The 15,404-nt window shown below is 40.0% G+C and overlaps 1 protein-coding gene across 3 annotated transcripts in view; it reads left to right on the top strand.

Moving 5' to 3' along the window:
• Nucleotides 1-15,404, top strand: part of TMCC3 (transmembrane and coiled-coil domain family 3) — a 105,857-nt gene that overhangs the window by 22,400 nt on the left and 68,053 nt on the right. Inside the window, exon 1 of one of the 3 annotated variants that reach the window (XM_033514453.1) lies at nucleotides 13,580-13,786. The exons of the other annotated variants lie outside the window; for them this stretch is intronic. Coding sequence (XP_033370344.1) covers nucleotides 13,757-13,786 — 30 coding nt within the window. The 5' untranslated portion in view covers nucleotides 13,580-13,756. Of the gene's footprint in view, nucleotides 1-13,579; nucleotides 13,787-15,404 lie in introns of those variants that run through there. 3 annotated transcript variants of the gene reach the window in all.

Raw genomic sequence — 15,404 nt, 5'->3', positions numbered from 1 at the left:
TTCTTCCCCAAGACTTATGCTCCCTCTCTCAGTTGGAACCCTCACTCTTAGTTACATCCTGTGCTGACAGATTTTACTACATCTCATTTGGAAAACCTGAGCTGACCTTTGAGGACATGATATTGTTGTTTCTCCATGGAGTTTGTTTCTAAGTTTTATCCCCTTCCCGTTCTCAGGTTAGCACAGGTCAAGGTCTGCCCTTGCCATTTATAAAAAGCAGTTGCCTTGTGCACTGGAGAGAGGGTGAGTTCTTTTTTGTGAAAACCTGCACACCAGCTATGATGCTTTCCTCTTGTATTTCCATCTTCTGGGCAGGGTGAACTCCTAGCAGCACAGAGAGGAGAAGAAGGGATTGCACTCCCAAACTAAATGACCTGTATTCCTTCTGACAGTAGAAATAACTGCTGCTGTTATCTTTGCTAATTTTAATGTAACTTTTACTTGCATGTTTTAAAGAGCAGAAATAGGATCAGGTATTAGGCCATGGAAATGGCTCAAAAGGAAAATGACTCTGGCTCCACTTACAAGATGGAAATATCCTACTTTGTAAAAAAAGAAAGGCTTTAATTGAAGCGTGACTTTCACTGACAAGTTCTGGTTTTGTTTTTAATATATGCCATTGTGCTCAATGAGGGGAGAGAATTTTCCACGAGCAGAATTCAAATGTATTCTTTTAAATTCATGTAATGGAAAAAGGCCTATTAAATATAATACAGAAAGGACCACTAGGCATATTTCAAATTTTAGTGGGCACAGGAAGGGGGGTAAGGTTAGCATTTCTTCATTATTTATCTACTTTTTCATATTTATGACTAGGTCCAACTGTACTCTATTTCTTTTCTAATTTTTTAGAGTGCAGGTGTAGTTATATTCTGTACAATTGATATTTTGGGGCAAATAGCAGCATTGCTTATGTCAACTGTTTGAAAACTGATACTGATCCAAAGAAAATTGCTTTCCTCATTCATCTTCTATTGATTCTTGAGCTGTTGGATGTACTGAGATCCCATTTCACATTTTCTCTAGGAGAGCTAAAAACTTTCAAGTTTGGCACTGTTATTTTTCTGCTGACAGGTGATATGGTCATCTGATGACACTGATCTGGATACTGGCCCAGAAGTTATGAGAGCTGGAATAGTGTGTTGGAAGGATTTATAATAATCAGTTTACAACCCTTTAAGTGTCTGAGCAGAGATGATAATTCTGGATATCTGTCTTGGGTTGAATTGTTTGTCTAGAATTTAAGGGGGGAAAAAGGGTTAATCTGTTTTGAGGGCAAGATTAAAGCAAACTGTTTGGTCCTCTCTGTTTGCTGGACTTTGACAGTAGGCTGGTGGGCAGCTAGGACCTGGTGTCTTTTGAGGAAAAAGGATAAAACTTTCTGTAATGCATGAAAAATGTAGTTTTTATTCTTGAAAGGAATGAAGGATGTGGCATGTGACTGTTTTGCCTCCTATCTGACAGGCTCAGGGAAGGGGATTTGGCTCCCAAATCTGCCTTCAGACTCCCCTCTGCTCTAAAAACATGAATCCAGAAATTAATTTCATTTAATTTCACATTTCATTCATTTCATTTAACAAATATCCATTCACCCCTTGTCCTTTGCTGGCCTATATGTTAAGAAATTCCCCATCTAGTGCTGGTGAGTGTCTGTTCCTGTGGGGGCAGCTAGGTATGAGATTCTGGCACCGAGAGACACAGCGTGCTGTGCTTGTGTACCTAGCCTGGGAGGGGAGGGCAAAGGTGTAACTTCGATCACCAGTCCAAATGATGTTGTGTTGCCACTGAAGGTGAATTGATCACACAGACACAGCTCAAGGTGTGGTGAAAGGAAGAGAGAGTTTATTTCTTCTTCCAGGATTTGTAGGTTTCTGACCACGGCCAGGGATTGGATGGTCAGGATAACACTTTCTCACTGCACTGGCCATGAGAGATGCCCATCACAAGATGTGTAACAGAAAGAATGTACACATATCTATGTTTACAGTTACTGTCCTGGGAAAGTCCTTAGAAAACTATGTCAGCAAGCTCAGAAGCTGAGTTTTCAGGGCGACAATGTTGCCCTTTTCTTTGGGCATGCAGTTACCTCTAGACCAGGTTTGAATGCAAAAGGCAGATGGGTGGGAGCCTTAATTCTGGGAAAAGCTTAAGCGTAAAAAAAATGTTTGAACAACTTGGGTGAGAGCTGACAATCACCAAGACTTCCCAAATATAAGACATGGGAATTCAGTAGGCCAGACTACTCCTGCTTTCCAGAGAACTTTGTCTCATTAGAAAATTTGTATAGAAGAACTGAGTGATCCAACTGGAAAACATATTGATTAAAGATGCATTTTGAATGTATCAAGTGCTATGAAATTATGAAGTTCTGTGCAAAGTGAAACCAAAATTGGTGAATATTTGATGAATATGACACTTATTTGTGTATCTCATCTCCCCTCCTCTAAAATCATACCCTGCAATTTTCTAACGCATTTACAATAACTTTAGAAAAGCTTGATAACTGTGGGGTTCTGATGATGCAATAGTAACGTCCTTGCAGAAATACAGGGTACAGGGGCTAGAAAGTGACATTATAAAATAAGAAAAACACAGCTGGAATGTTAGACAGATAGCAATGGCAAGTGCCATTTTCTTCATTCAGGTGACTGCAACATTTTTTTTAACCGTTGTCCTTTTTTTCCATATCCTTCAGCATCCACCAAAAATACTGCTTTGGTGATATCCTCTGACCAAGTTCTGTGCAAGAGGAAGTAGAAGTCCAGGATGTGTTTTTTTGTTCTGGGAAGCATGGTAGAGCATGGCAGGTCCAGCTCACCTAGGCAAAAGCAAGTGGCTTTTCAACACAAATTTTATCTTGCTACTCCTGAGAGTGAGGATGGCAGGGAGAAGTGTGGGCAGCCAGAAATTTAAAATATGTATTCCAGGATGTGCTTCCTTCTCACCCTTTGATTTTCCTCTTGCTCCTCCCCTGAGAAGGCTGACCACTCTTGTGTTTCAGGAGCACCCTCTTTCCCTAGTTTCCTGGCAAATGCACTTGGCCATTCTTTCCCATCTTTGATTGCCCTGCAAGGTCCATTCAAGCCTCTCTTTTCATTCCCACTCCTCCCTTGCAGGGTCTCTGCCTGCCCATGGTATTCCCAGCTCTGTTCCCTTCATCTCCTGTGCAAAGAGTGCTATAGGGCACTTTTAAACCTTTCCTCTCTGCGTGCTGTGTCACCATGATTCAGTGCATGGTGATGCAGCTTTGTGGTAATTATGGAGCACTCTGACCTGTGCTTGCTGAAGTTTGGTTGGTAGTTAATGAGCAGCTCTGGGAAGATGATCCTTGGTGTGGCAGGTGAATCTGTACTATGACTTATTAACTGTGCTTTTGTTTTAGCCTGCCTGATCCTGTAAATGAAAGTCTAGCACTGGAGCCCAGTGCTGGCCCTTAAAAATTAATGGGTAGTCTTATTTATAAGTACTTTGGCACTGGTGTTCATATCAAGGGCTATTAAAAATAATAAGGCCCTGCAGCTTTACTAATGGTTTAAGAGGTTCTCCTTGTATCTCAGTATGAGGCTGATCTGATGCAGCTATCCTCTTAATAGTATCCAAGGGTGTTTTGTCTTTCTGAGTACATCTTGTTCTGGCTCATTTCAGAAATCTGCTCTTAGCTTCAAGGTCTGCAATTGGTCTGCAATCTGTTGGTCTGTAATTAGTACCAATATTACAGTGCTATTACAGCACTGGTCTGAACTGCTGGCTATTTTTAGATATGACATTGTTCAGGTTTTTGTTGCGTGGCTTATTTCTCTCATCATCAATCAGGAGGATGCTGAAGTATAAAATAATGCTGTTTTTTAGAACATTTAGTGCAGACTTACAGAGATACCAGTTAGCCAGTATTTACACAAACTTATCTTTAGGTGGAGGCTGTGATCCAGTCCCAGGCTGAAGGGCTCTGCTTGTTATCTCCTTCTGGTAGCTTGAAATGCTAAGTTCCTGCCATGCCTTTGGGCCAAGGAGTGGATTTACACTTAACCTGCAGCAAAATCAGATACTCAGCATGCAAACAAGTCACGTAGGGAGCACCCACCATAATGGAAACTGTGAGCTCTTTGTCAGTAAATTAAATACTATTAAAGTCTGACTGAGAAAGAGCCAAGCTTATGCCTTATGGAGGGTCAACAAGAAGCTTGATTTAATGAAAATATGGGTAGAAACTAGGGCATGTGCTGTGTCTCAACCATACAGCTAACGTCTGAGTTCTATCAAATTGTATCTTCTCTTAGAACAGTACAACTTTAGCCCTCTGGTGGCAGTAGTATCATTGAGCCACAGCTAATGTTAATCACAGGTTGTGTAGCCTTTCTAAGTATGTGGCGGCTTCATATTTCAAAGATCTTCTTTGAATGCCATTAAGTTGTTTTTTTTCACAAATGAAGCCGGTTTGTCTTTTTCTTTCTCAGCACTATCATTAAAATTGGCTTTCTTTTACACCTCTAGGTGTAAGAATTCATTGAGCCAGGTGAAGAAAAAACATGTATCTATTGAAGATACAGTCCTTGATTCTGAAGGAGAAACTTTTAGTACTTTAAAATCCTAGAGAGCAGACCAGTCTACTTATAGATGCAGGTTGAATGAGAGGTAATTAAATCTAAATTAGAAACTCTGGCAGTTTTCATCTGCGATTTTAGAATCTTAGAAAATACTTACATAAGAATGAAAAGGATCAGGGTGCAGAACTAGAAAAACAGAAGTCAGGAGGCTACCTACAATATGGATATTTGTTGCCTGGGCATATTAAGCAAGTAGGATAGAAACAGGATCAGAAAACAAATGGGAATTGACTCTAAAATAAAGCTCAATCTGGGGAGAAATTTTCATGGAAAGAGAAATGCTTGAAATGTTTCATCTTGAAAAAATTCTGGGAGTGAGAGCATGGTGTTAACCAGTTATGATGTTGCAATTAATTTTAATTATTTTAAATATTTGATAGCATTCAGAGGTATCAACAATAAATGAGGAGTTTTTTTTTCTATGAAATGTGTTATTTTTTCAGCTATACTGGCTGGCTAATTTTTGCTTAAATCTCAGGAGTATTATGAAGCTTAATTCATTCATGTGAAAAGCTGTTGTTTAGAACCTTTATAAAGATACCAGTTAGTCAGTATTTATGGCTGAACATTGTGATGTTGACTCGTAAAAGCCAAACATATTCTAAGACATCTGGTGAAAATGCAGGCAGGACACTCCTGAGCACCTCCAGTTATAGCAATCATAGTCTCATTTCTCTGGGTGTGGACCTGAGCCTCCTCCACGGGTAAATGAGAGACATTTATACCACTGTTGAGAGTGTCCTGTGATCACTCATGCAGAGGCCTGAAATACTGATGTGGTTGTTCATCAGAATGAAAATCTGTCTTTCTTCAACAAGGAACTGCAGCTAACAGAACAGAAAGCTTTATGAGGTCAGTTTTCCACTCTGATTGTTGAACTCTGCCCTCCACAGGAAAGCAGAAGAGAAACCCTCCTACAAAATTTGGCTAATAGCTAAATTGAGGTGTAGGGGTTTTTTTGAATTAGTTTTGGAAATATCTCTTATTTAGGGAAATAAGTTGTTACTATTAACCTTGTTAGGAAATACTGCTGCAGATCATAATCTCCTTTTAGTGCTTCATTTCTAAATGGCATAAATGTGAATTTTCTAGGCCTCAGTGAGATGTCTCAGTAATTAGTATAACTTCTCATTTCCCCTACTGCACAGCCTGCTTACCTTATGTATGGTGAATCTACCAGCTTCTTTCCAAATTTCTGGAATTCATGTACACCAGCTAGAGTATTTGTATATCTATGTAGACAATGTATATGTATCTCAGCTGTCAGGTATTTCTATACCTCATGCTACTTCATCCCCAGCTCTCATTGCAGCTGATTAGGGCCTGTATCAGCAATGGTGTGGCCAGCAGGATGAGGACACTGATTGTCCCTTGTACTTGACACATACCTCAAATCCTGTGTCCAGTTCTGGGCTCCTCTCTGCAAGAAGGACATTGAGGTGCTGGGCATGTCCAGAGAAAGGCAATGGAGCTGTGAAGAGTCTGAGTACAAATATCACGTGAAGTGGCTGATGGAGCTGGGATTGTTTAGTCTGGAGTAAAGGAGGCTCAGAGGACACCTTATTGCTCCTTAAGACTACCTGAAAGGAGGATGTAGCCAGGTGTGGGGACTGACTTCTTCAAAGTAAGAAGTAACAGGTTGAGAAGAAGCAACCTCAAGTTGCACCAGAGGAGGTTTAGATTGGATATTACAAAAAATTTCTTCAATGAAAGGGTTGTCGAACACTGGAACAACCTGCTCAGGGAAATTGTTGAGTCTCAATCCCTGGAGGTATTTAGAAGGCATGTAGATGTGACACTTTGGGACAGGGTTTAGTGGTGCACTTCCAGTGTTAGTTCAGTGGCTAGATGTTATATTAAAGATTTTTTCTAATAACTCTATGATTCTGTGATACAGTGAGTGCCTTTGTTCCCTTTAATCTTCTTGAGTGTGCTTGGGAGGGCAGAAGGAGAAGGACTTCACGGGTATCACATGGGCATCCTGTCCTTCCTCTCACTGGCCCATGTCCTCTGCTTCCACCTGTGTGAGAAGGTGCACAGGGCAGAGACCTCTCCTGCCACATTCCTGCTGTGGCTCTGCTTTGAGCATTCAAAGTAATTTCGTGCCAGATCTTGCATTTTGGGGTCTTGGCTTTCTTGAATATTCTTGGACACCATGAGAAGATGCTGTGTATGAGGAAACCAAGAGCCTACTGCAGTGTTTTAGAAAATGAAAGACTGATGACTCCTGTTGGGGTCCTCTAAGCTCCAGAATTGAGTACTGGGTATGGCAAGTCAGTCTACCTTTGTTCTGTGGCAAAATACATTTTGGGGATTAATATTGTGCAGAGAGACAACTCCAGCTGCTTCTAATTTCCTTACTAGGAGCCCATCTGTCTAGCTGCCTGGATGTGATAGTTGTATTACTAGTTGCACTGATTCATATTTTCTTTTTCTAATGATGCATAGAGATCTATTACCCATCTGTTCTTCCCAGCGAGTGTATCTGCCCTTCATACAGCCTCTCTTGAGGGATTATTGGGAAATGGATAGGACTCCTGCAAGAAAACTACTAATCTGTGAAGAGATCCTGAGGAGGGAGCTGGGAAATTGTTTCCCTTCCCCGTGGTCTTGTGTGATATATGTGCATTTCAGTTCTCTAAATGGGTTTTCACTTCTTTTTTTATTTCTTCGTTAAGAGATGTGTCACACATATCTTCTTCCTATTTCTTATGGCTAATATGCAGCTGTGCAAGTTCTTCAGTATCCTGTCAAGACTAGAAAGTAGTGTGTTGGCTAATTCTCAGTGCAGATAAAAAAGGCTTGGGAAAAATATATTGAATACGCTTGTCCCATTTATATGAAAGCAGTGGCTGCACTCACAGGCCACTTGGGGCCTCAGTTAAACTTTGAAATATGGCAAAGAATCAGGATCTGCTCATTTATGTATTTATTTCATTTGAGTTCATTTGCTACCATTTGCTGTTATTTCCACATTAGAGATGTTTGCAATGAATTGTATTCTGAGTTGCTCCTTACTTGTTCCACTAAGGACTAAGCAATGTACAACACTGTCAAATGGAGCATCTCACTTCAGTGATATTATACTGTGTTTTGCTTCTTACTGAAGGATCTTGTCTCTTCATTAGGTTTTTAAAATACTGATGTTAACCCTAAATGGACTAGGATCGCACAATGAGAGAGAAATCCTCTCTCAGGCCATATTGCCACAGACAAAACATAAATGGGCTCAAGCTCATTGTTTTTGTTGTTGAAGAGAACAACTGGCTGGATCTGCTGGACCATTTCCTTGCAGTGGCTAGAGCAGGATATGTGTGATGAGATCCAGATATCAGTGAGGCTGCTCACCACTGCCACACAACCTTATGTCTTCTGGCTTCAATAACCTGCTGATTGCTAGATTAGAAAAATGCTTCATTACACTTGTGACTTTTGGTATCCTTGTTTTAACTGGATGCATTGGCATAATGGCAAGTATCAGGACTTTCTGTACAGAAATGGAAAGTTAACATTCTTTATCTTAGTTTCCCTTGGCTAAAGCAGAACCATGACACAGAACTTACCTTTTACAATACTTGGACTTTGAGTATTTATTAATTCTTATGTACATGAAACTTCACTCTTATTCTGAGCAAATATTTAAAAATGCTTAATTCTTCCCTGATTTCATTTTTACAGAGTTCTTACCATGATAGAATCAAAGAATAAATTTTACTGGCAGTGTTGCAAGTCTCCTTATAGTTATATGTGGCTTCCAGTCAAGTAAGAGGTTACATGACACTTAGTAGGTTGGTTGGTCTGTTTTAAAAGAACTGAATTACTGTCTGAGGCACTCACAGCGTATCAATATATAACTGCTGTCTGCAGATATTTCTGGGGTTTACTGGCTCTTAGTTGGTTTTGGTTTTTGTTTTGGTTTGTTTCTGGTTTTTTGCTTTTTGTTTCTGTATTTATTACTTGTATTTAGTGAAGGAAGCAGACTCCTTAAAGGCATATAGGAGTTACCAGTTTGGATCACACTGGTAGTTCACTAATTCTACTTATGATCACAGCTAAGGGCATCAGAAAAAAAGTATAGTAACATATACAGCACAGAGTGTACTTCATAACTTGTCTCCACAAAAATAAGCTTCTTAATCTTTTCTGCCTGCTCCCCTTTCCCTCTCCAATGCTGAGGATGTACTTTTTAATATTACTTAAAAATTTTGTATTTATAAGCTGTTATTGTTCCTGGATTGTTCTCATACAGTATCATTTGTTTCCTGCTCATTCCTCTGTATGAAGCTATTTCCTAACCCTGCAGTTTAGGTTCTGACCATGTGGGTGGGTTTCAGCTGGCAGCTGATCCCCAGGGAACTGTTACAGATATAGGGTGCTCAAGAAATATCTGTGAAGGGAAGGCGAAATGTCCTTGGGATGCAACAAGACCCTGCAAGAAACCTAAGAGTAAATAGAGCCAACATCGCCTAGTGAAGATACCAAATAACAAACTGGGCAGGAGGGAAATTTCTTTGTGAGTTTTGTATTCTCAGAATATAATCCTGTCAAATGACAGAATGACTCAGGCTGAGTGGAAATGCCTTTGCTGCCTGTTATTCTGTGGGAAATCCACGAGTCTCCGGTGAACATTTTCTTGCCAGCTCACGTTCACCAGTCCTTGCTGCACTACCTGTGAGAGTCAGGAGTTCACAGTGCAGTGTTGGCATATCACATCATCCAAGTGAATTTAACAGGCTCTGAGGTGCTTTGACCTTGTCCAGACCATTCAACAGCTGAACACAGAGGTCATGAGCTTCTCATGCATTTTCTCAATGCATCAGGTCTCTCTTTATGCAGATGTCAATAGATACCATCAATGTGTTGAAACATGTGCCATGCAGGAAGGCATCTCTGCAAGAGATGAGCCTGGATGCACTGTAGAGGCTGAGCACTTCAACTAGTCCAGCTAGGAGGGAAAAAAAATGCAGTGGAATCGGGTCTTTTTGTAGATTCTTGTAAATGAACAGAATTGTATCAGTAAGCAGTAACCCAGGGCAGTGTCCTTGCTCACACCCCCAACACTCTGGGTGACTGCCCGGTGCTTCCTCTGAAAGCTGCTTCTGTCACCTCCTGCTGCACTTGTTTGGCTGTGCTCAGGGTTTCTCGGTGCACAGCTGGAGAGGTGCAAGCCACCCCTCCAGAATTCCGTGCTGGGCTATCACTCATACAAACGTTTCTGGCCAAAGCATTTCTCTGCAGATCTTTACCATTCAAAAGCCTCTGGCCTTCCCCAGTCTGCAGTGGGAGGAGGGATGAATACATGCATCTCTGTCAACAAACATCTGTCAAGTTTGCAGGTCCCCAGGGGAGCACTGTGTCACTTTAGCCTCCTTCATGTTTTTTTACATTGATGTGAATTTTGGATTTTCTGGGTTTTCTTTTAATCCTCCTGGGAGATTAACTACTTGCTCATAGAGAGAAGTGATACTACTGTCCTCCCACTGGTTATGTGGAAAGTGTAGAAGTTTCTTCTAAATTTATCTGGAAGATTGCCACTTGCAGCCATAAATGCTTTAAGCTAATTGCTTTACAAACACCTGACTTTATTAAATTCAATAAAAACTTTTCAGGTTATCAATTGATAAAAAAATATTAATTTTATTCATTTCTCATCACTGTTATGGATACTACTCTGGAAACATGAAAAGTATGTGCATCTGTCAGAGGTCTGGTTTTATTAGAAAGGTTGAGTATTATTTGTTAGAACAGGAGATTTGTGGACACTCATTAGAAATTCACTGAAAGGTTAAATAAACTTCAGCACACTTTGTATTTCCATTTCCCCCCTGCTCTCTCCTGACTGATAGAAGAGATGGATGTTATTTCCCAGACAGGGATATCTTGTAGATGAATCCCTTTAGAAATATTTTAGAATAGAACTGTGTCTTACAGTGTCTTATATAACTATTTTTCATAAATATACAAGACTCTGCTTCCATCTTTGCTAAATATATTTTCTAGTGTCTGTTATGGTGTTGCTAAAAGCTATTTTCATTTAAATGGCCTTAAATGAGGCAATTTGTATAATGACCGGAGAGCAAGAAAATCAAAACAATCTGCCATTAATACATACCCCAGACACATTCATATAACCTAAAGATATTTCAAGGATCTAGTTAGATTTGGCATATTTTAGTTAGAAGCTTAACGTTGATCTGTATTCATGTCACAATTAACTTGGACTGCTACTAATGAATTCTCTAAATAGATTTTTGTGCAAATTGTTTCTACCTAATGGCTGGGAGCAGGGGAGTGCTGGGGAACTAGACATGCAGTTGTAATAATAATAATAATGTCTGTGACTAATTACCTCTTAGGGCTTGACTTTGTCAACTGTTTTGTTTCCATCAGCTTCACTGATTTCTTTTATTTTTTTATTTTTTACCAGAATCAGAGCCAGAAAATATGTAAGCAATCAAGTTGGTTTGGTTTTGAAAAGCATCATCTGTTGGTCATGTTCAGCCTGTGCTGAGGCAATGGTATCTTGGGCTGCTATAGAGTTCAGTTCCTGCCGTAGTTGAACTTTTTGATTTGAGTGAGTTGTTTCTGCCAAGATACTCCAAAATATCAATGAATTTTTTAGCTATATCAAAGCTTGGGGGCAGGATGTACAACTTCTTCAATCCAGCGTTTAGCTGTGTTATGTCTTCTCTGCCAATTTTTGTACATAGCAGCCACAAATCAGACCTTCCTAAGTAATGAGATTAAAAACAGTGGCTTTTTTCTCCTTGCCCTCTGTTTTATGAGGTGTCAGATGACATTCATGACAGTTTTTAGCTTTGTAATCACAAATTTACACTTAATATAGAAGTTGACAATATCACTTGGTTTTATCATTGCAGGACTGGGAGCTTTGAGAAGCACTAAATGTCATGAAATTTGGCTAAAATTATGATAGTTGCTAGGGCTGTGATGGGACAGTAAAGCCCTCCCTTGGTTCTATGTGCAGGCCTACAGGAAGGCTTACACACCTTTCCTAGTGATATCAAGAGATCAAAGTCTGTCAAGTGATTAAGGCCTACTGACCTAAGAACACAAGAGGGCACAAGCCAGAAGTGACAGACAAGTAAATGATACTAAGGAGACACACACCATAAGCATGGTCCCCTAGGAAAGGCTGTGTGGGATCCCAGCCACTGCTTACTCCTATCTCTCTAGTAGTTAGCTGTCCATGGAGGGGGAGTTGAGGAAGCTGCCTACTTCTCAGCTGTACACAATCCCGGCCAAAAATGGATTACTTAGCCCATGTGCAGCTCCACTGTAGAGACAGCTGGTGCCATGAGGACTCTTACTCTAGGTGTAGGAAATGTCATGGTCTGACCTAACCTTTGTCTGGACACAAGTGCAGTGTTTATCTGTCCTTGAAGAAAACAGAAGAAAGTAGTACCTGAATGTCCTCTATGGTAGCGAGCATAGGGATTTACTTGTTCTTCATGGAGAAATGTGCAATGTTAGGAAAACTCTGTTTACAAGACAGAGCTCCTGGTGGCATTCAGAGAGTTCTCACCTGCTTGTTGAAGTGACTGCAGTCTGAGTTATGGGGGCACAAGGATAAAATCTAAAATTAGTAATAGTGGTTTGTAGTTGCACATTTTGACCCACTCAAGTTTTCATAGCTGCCTACAGTAAGAAATTAAAACCAAAGGGATGCTGTTAACATTGTATAATTCTTATGCAATGGCCAAATAAGAGAATGATCGATTGAGTGATTTATTAGAGAAAATGTCAAGAGAAAAATTACTCTTGCATTCCACAGAAATAAAGTAGAATGTTGTCTTTTTAATTTCCATGTTTGCATTGCATTTGAAATTGGTATTTTCTAACACGATTTAAGTAGGCTGTGAATATTCTCTTCTGATTTTAAATACCTGAGTATTTAATCCCAAGAAAGAGCTATGCATCATTTGAATGACACATGGTTCAGGAGCTGCCTGTGTTCTGCTGAAAAGTCATTAGACTAAGAATGAGGAATGGCATACATTAGAAACTCATGCAATCTCTCTACTCTAGCATTATCCGTATATGCAAGAACTCTGCCACAGACTTTGATGCTGAACTTCAGTCTAGATCCAGTTTATGTGGATCCTGACAGTTTTACATTAAGTTACTTTACTCAGCCTGACACCTTGCTGAACGTCTTCTCTGTAGTTTAATGCGGTGCAGGATGCTCCTACCCTGGGGGAAATGTGAAGGCAGTTGCCTAAAGAGCATGTGTATGATAAAGCCATTTCCTTTATTGGTACTGCAGGCTCACTTCCTTAATTTAGATGCATATGAGTGGAAATAGTCAGCATTGTGTGCAGAACTCAAATGTATTCTCTTCAATCAACAAAGATAAGACTTAGTGACATGTACTAAAAAAACACATCCCCAACAACCAGGTATCTGTCAGTTTAAGCATTTTGATTATGATGTGCTCTTTGGTCTATCAGGCATGTGGAGTCCACAACCTGTGTTCTGGAATTAGGAGAAGTTGAGACATGAGCATTTAGACTCAGATGTGTTTGACTATTCAGAAAGTTTGATTTCCCCACCCCCAATGACACTTCAGCTACATATCAGCTCTCTCACTTCTGCACAAGGTATGTGCTGTTCCTACAACTCTCCTTTGCCACTCTGCATGCCAGCAACCAGCTACTGTGTGGTATTTGTGGAAGTGGTTTGCCTAGAGGGAAGGATGTCAAGGAGAAGAGGCACAAGTTGCACTTGACATGCAAAAAGGGCTTAAAAGGAAGAGGCTGATCATTGTCTTCTGCTTCTGTGCTGTCAGATGTGCCTGCTTAGATGCTACTTTTTTTCTTTTTTTCAACACTACTAGATAAGTAGAGTAATGAAATTTTTAATATTACCAAGAAACCAAGAAGATCTGAGCCTCTGATGAAATTTGCAGGAGGTATCATATTTAGTATATTTTTATATATGGGAAGATATTTTTGTGGTGAATTGTCTGTTCTTCATATTGGATCCAGTAGGAATGCTTGGAGAAGATAGCTGAATCTGAGAAGATTAAAGAAAGTCAAAGGGAAAAGGGGAGAATTGGACAAAATAATGAGAGATTTATCAATCTGAATGAAGCCGGCTTTTTCTCAAGAAATTAGGTATCTTCAAGTAAAATGAGGAATCCCATACCTAATGGGTTACAGGTAACTGTTTATTTTTGATGTTTATCTGACATGGATTATTTTTAAAGGGTCTGGCAAAGTTCTGGTCTCTGTATTCTCTAAGTTTTTCTCAGAAGTAGGTATAGCCAATGACAGTGTAACAATTTCTTTCCCTTGAAGAAATGGGAAAATATTTATGCATTTCTCCTTGTGGATCTGATTTGTTCATGTTGAGTGCAAGCCAACCCCTCTTGAAGCTGGTTTTTTTTCTAGAAGGGCAAATACTCATTTACGGTTTTCATTACATGAAAATACTGGGGAAAAACTGGGATAAGACAGTCAGGTGAAGGATGCTGGTCGTCTCCATAGCCATGCCTAATTTAAAGACTCAGGCAATTGGTAAGCTGGTGACAACACACATTTCAGCAATGCAGATTCCAGTTATGACTGGAATAATTCATGTCTGAGTGTGACATGGTGGTCTACATCGGAGAGGTGCTTTGTGTATGCGTCAGAGTCTTGTTAACAGGTGATACTGGGCTGCTCTGGTGGTAAACTTTCCTCTTGTAGTAGCAATCCCCAGCATGTGGCACAGAAGTAGTGGGAGATAACCAGTGGGCTTGAGATACCTGAGGAAACAACCGAGAAGAGGCTGGAGGCAAGTTTAGCTGGTGTGAAACCCCTTGTAGCAGCCATTTGGCTGCTTCTGAAGGATGATCAGATAGAACTGAGGTAGATGTAATCTTTCAGCTCCCCACAGATTTCTATCTATAGCTGCCTTTTTTTTTTTTTTTTTTTTTTGTGGCAGTTCAGGTAAAGAAAATTCCTTTGTGTATGTAAGAGTTTTGACACCTGAATGAGGAGCCATATAAATCCACTGTTTGCAAAGGACTGCTTTGTAGACTCCAGCCTTCTGCAGATCAGCTAAAATCTATCAGTCTATTTTGCCTACATATTTCTGCCTTTCCTCCTGCCTGGGAGGGAGTTTTTACTAGACAAGAACCCAAGTCACAGCCTCAAAGACTTGCAGCTGAATTTTGTCATTGACTCATCACATGCCTATTGATAATCCATCTGCAAATAAGATAATTGTCTGTAATTTGGGGTGCCTCATCTAAAGACCTCATTTTTCAGTGCTAAAAAATGAGACTAATGCAGATAACACAAGGATATTGAGTAGAAATACTTACTGTATCTAACCATTGAAGAGCTGTTTGCAGGTGTAGCATGCTTTTTAATGGCTAATTAGCATTATTTAACAATATTTCCAGCCCTAAAAATTCCACTGGCCCAAATCAAGCTTTTATTCTAAGTTCTATATAGAGAATAGTTTTCCAGTTATTACTGTGTGTAACTTTCCACATGCTCTCATCTGGCCCACTTATTAACTGTTGAATTGAGTGAATTGACTTTAGTCTCATCTGTCTCAGTAGCTCAGATGTTCCTCAGATGTTCAGACTTTATCCTGAAAACCATGGCTCACAGTTAATGTAGTAAATCTCCACTATACCAGAGCAATTGTCCCATATCAAGGAGATCTGAGAGCTCTACTCAGTAAGCAGGGGTGGAAGTTTGAAAAACAGCATATGCCATACTCAGCAGGGAGCTTTCTTGACTGGTGGAAGAGGGACTTGATTGGTTGACTGACTGCTCAGGCAAT

Source organism: Parus major, chromosome 1A (assembly GCF_001522545.3).
Source record: "Parus major isolate Abel chromosome 1A, Parus_major1.1, whole genome shotgun sequence".
In the NCBI taxonomy this organism is placed as follows: Eukaryota; Metazoa; Chordata; class Aves; order Passeriformes; family Paridae; genus Parus; species Parus major.
Note: the sequence above shows the minus strand (reverse complement) of the source record. Positions and strands in the feature narration are given on the sequence as shown.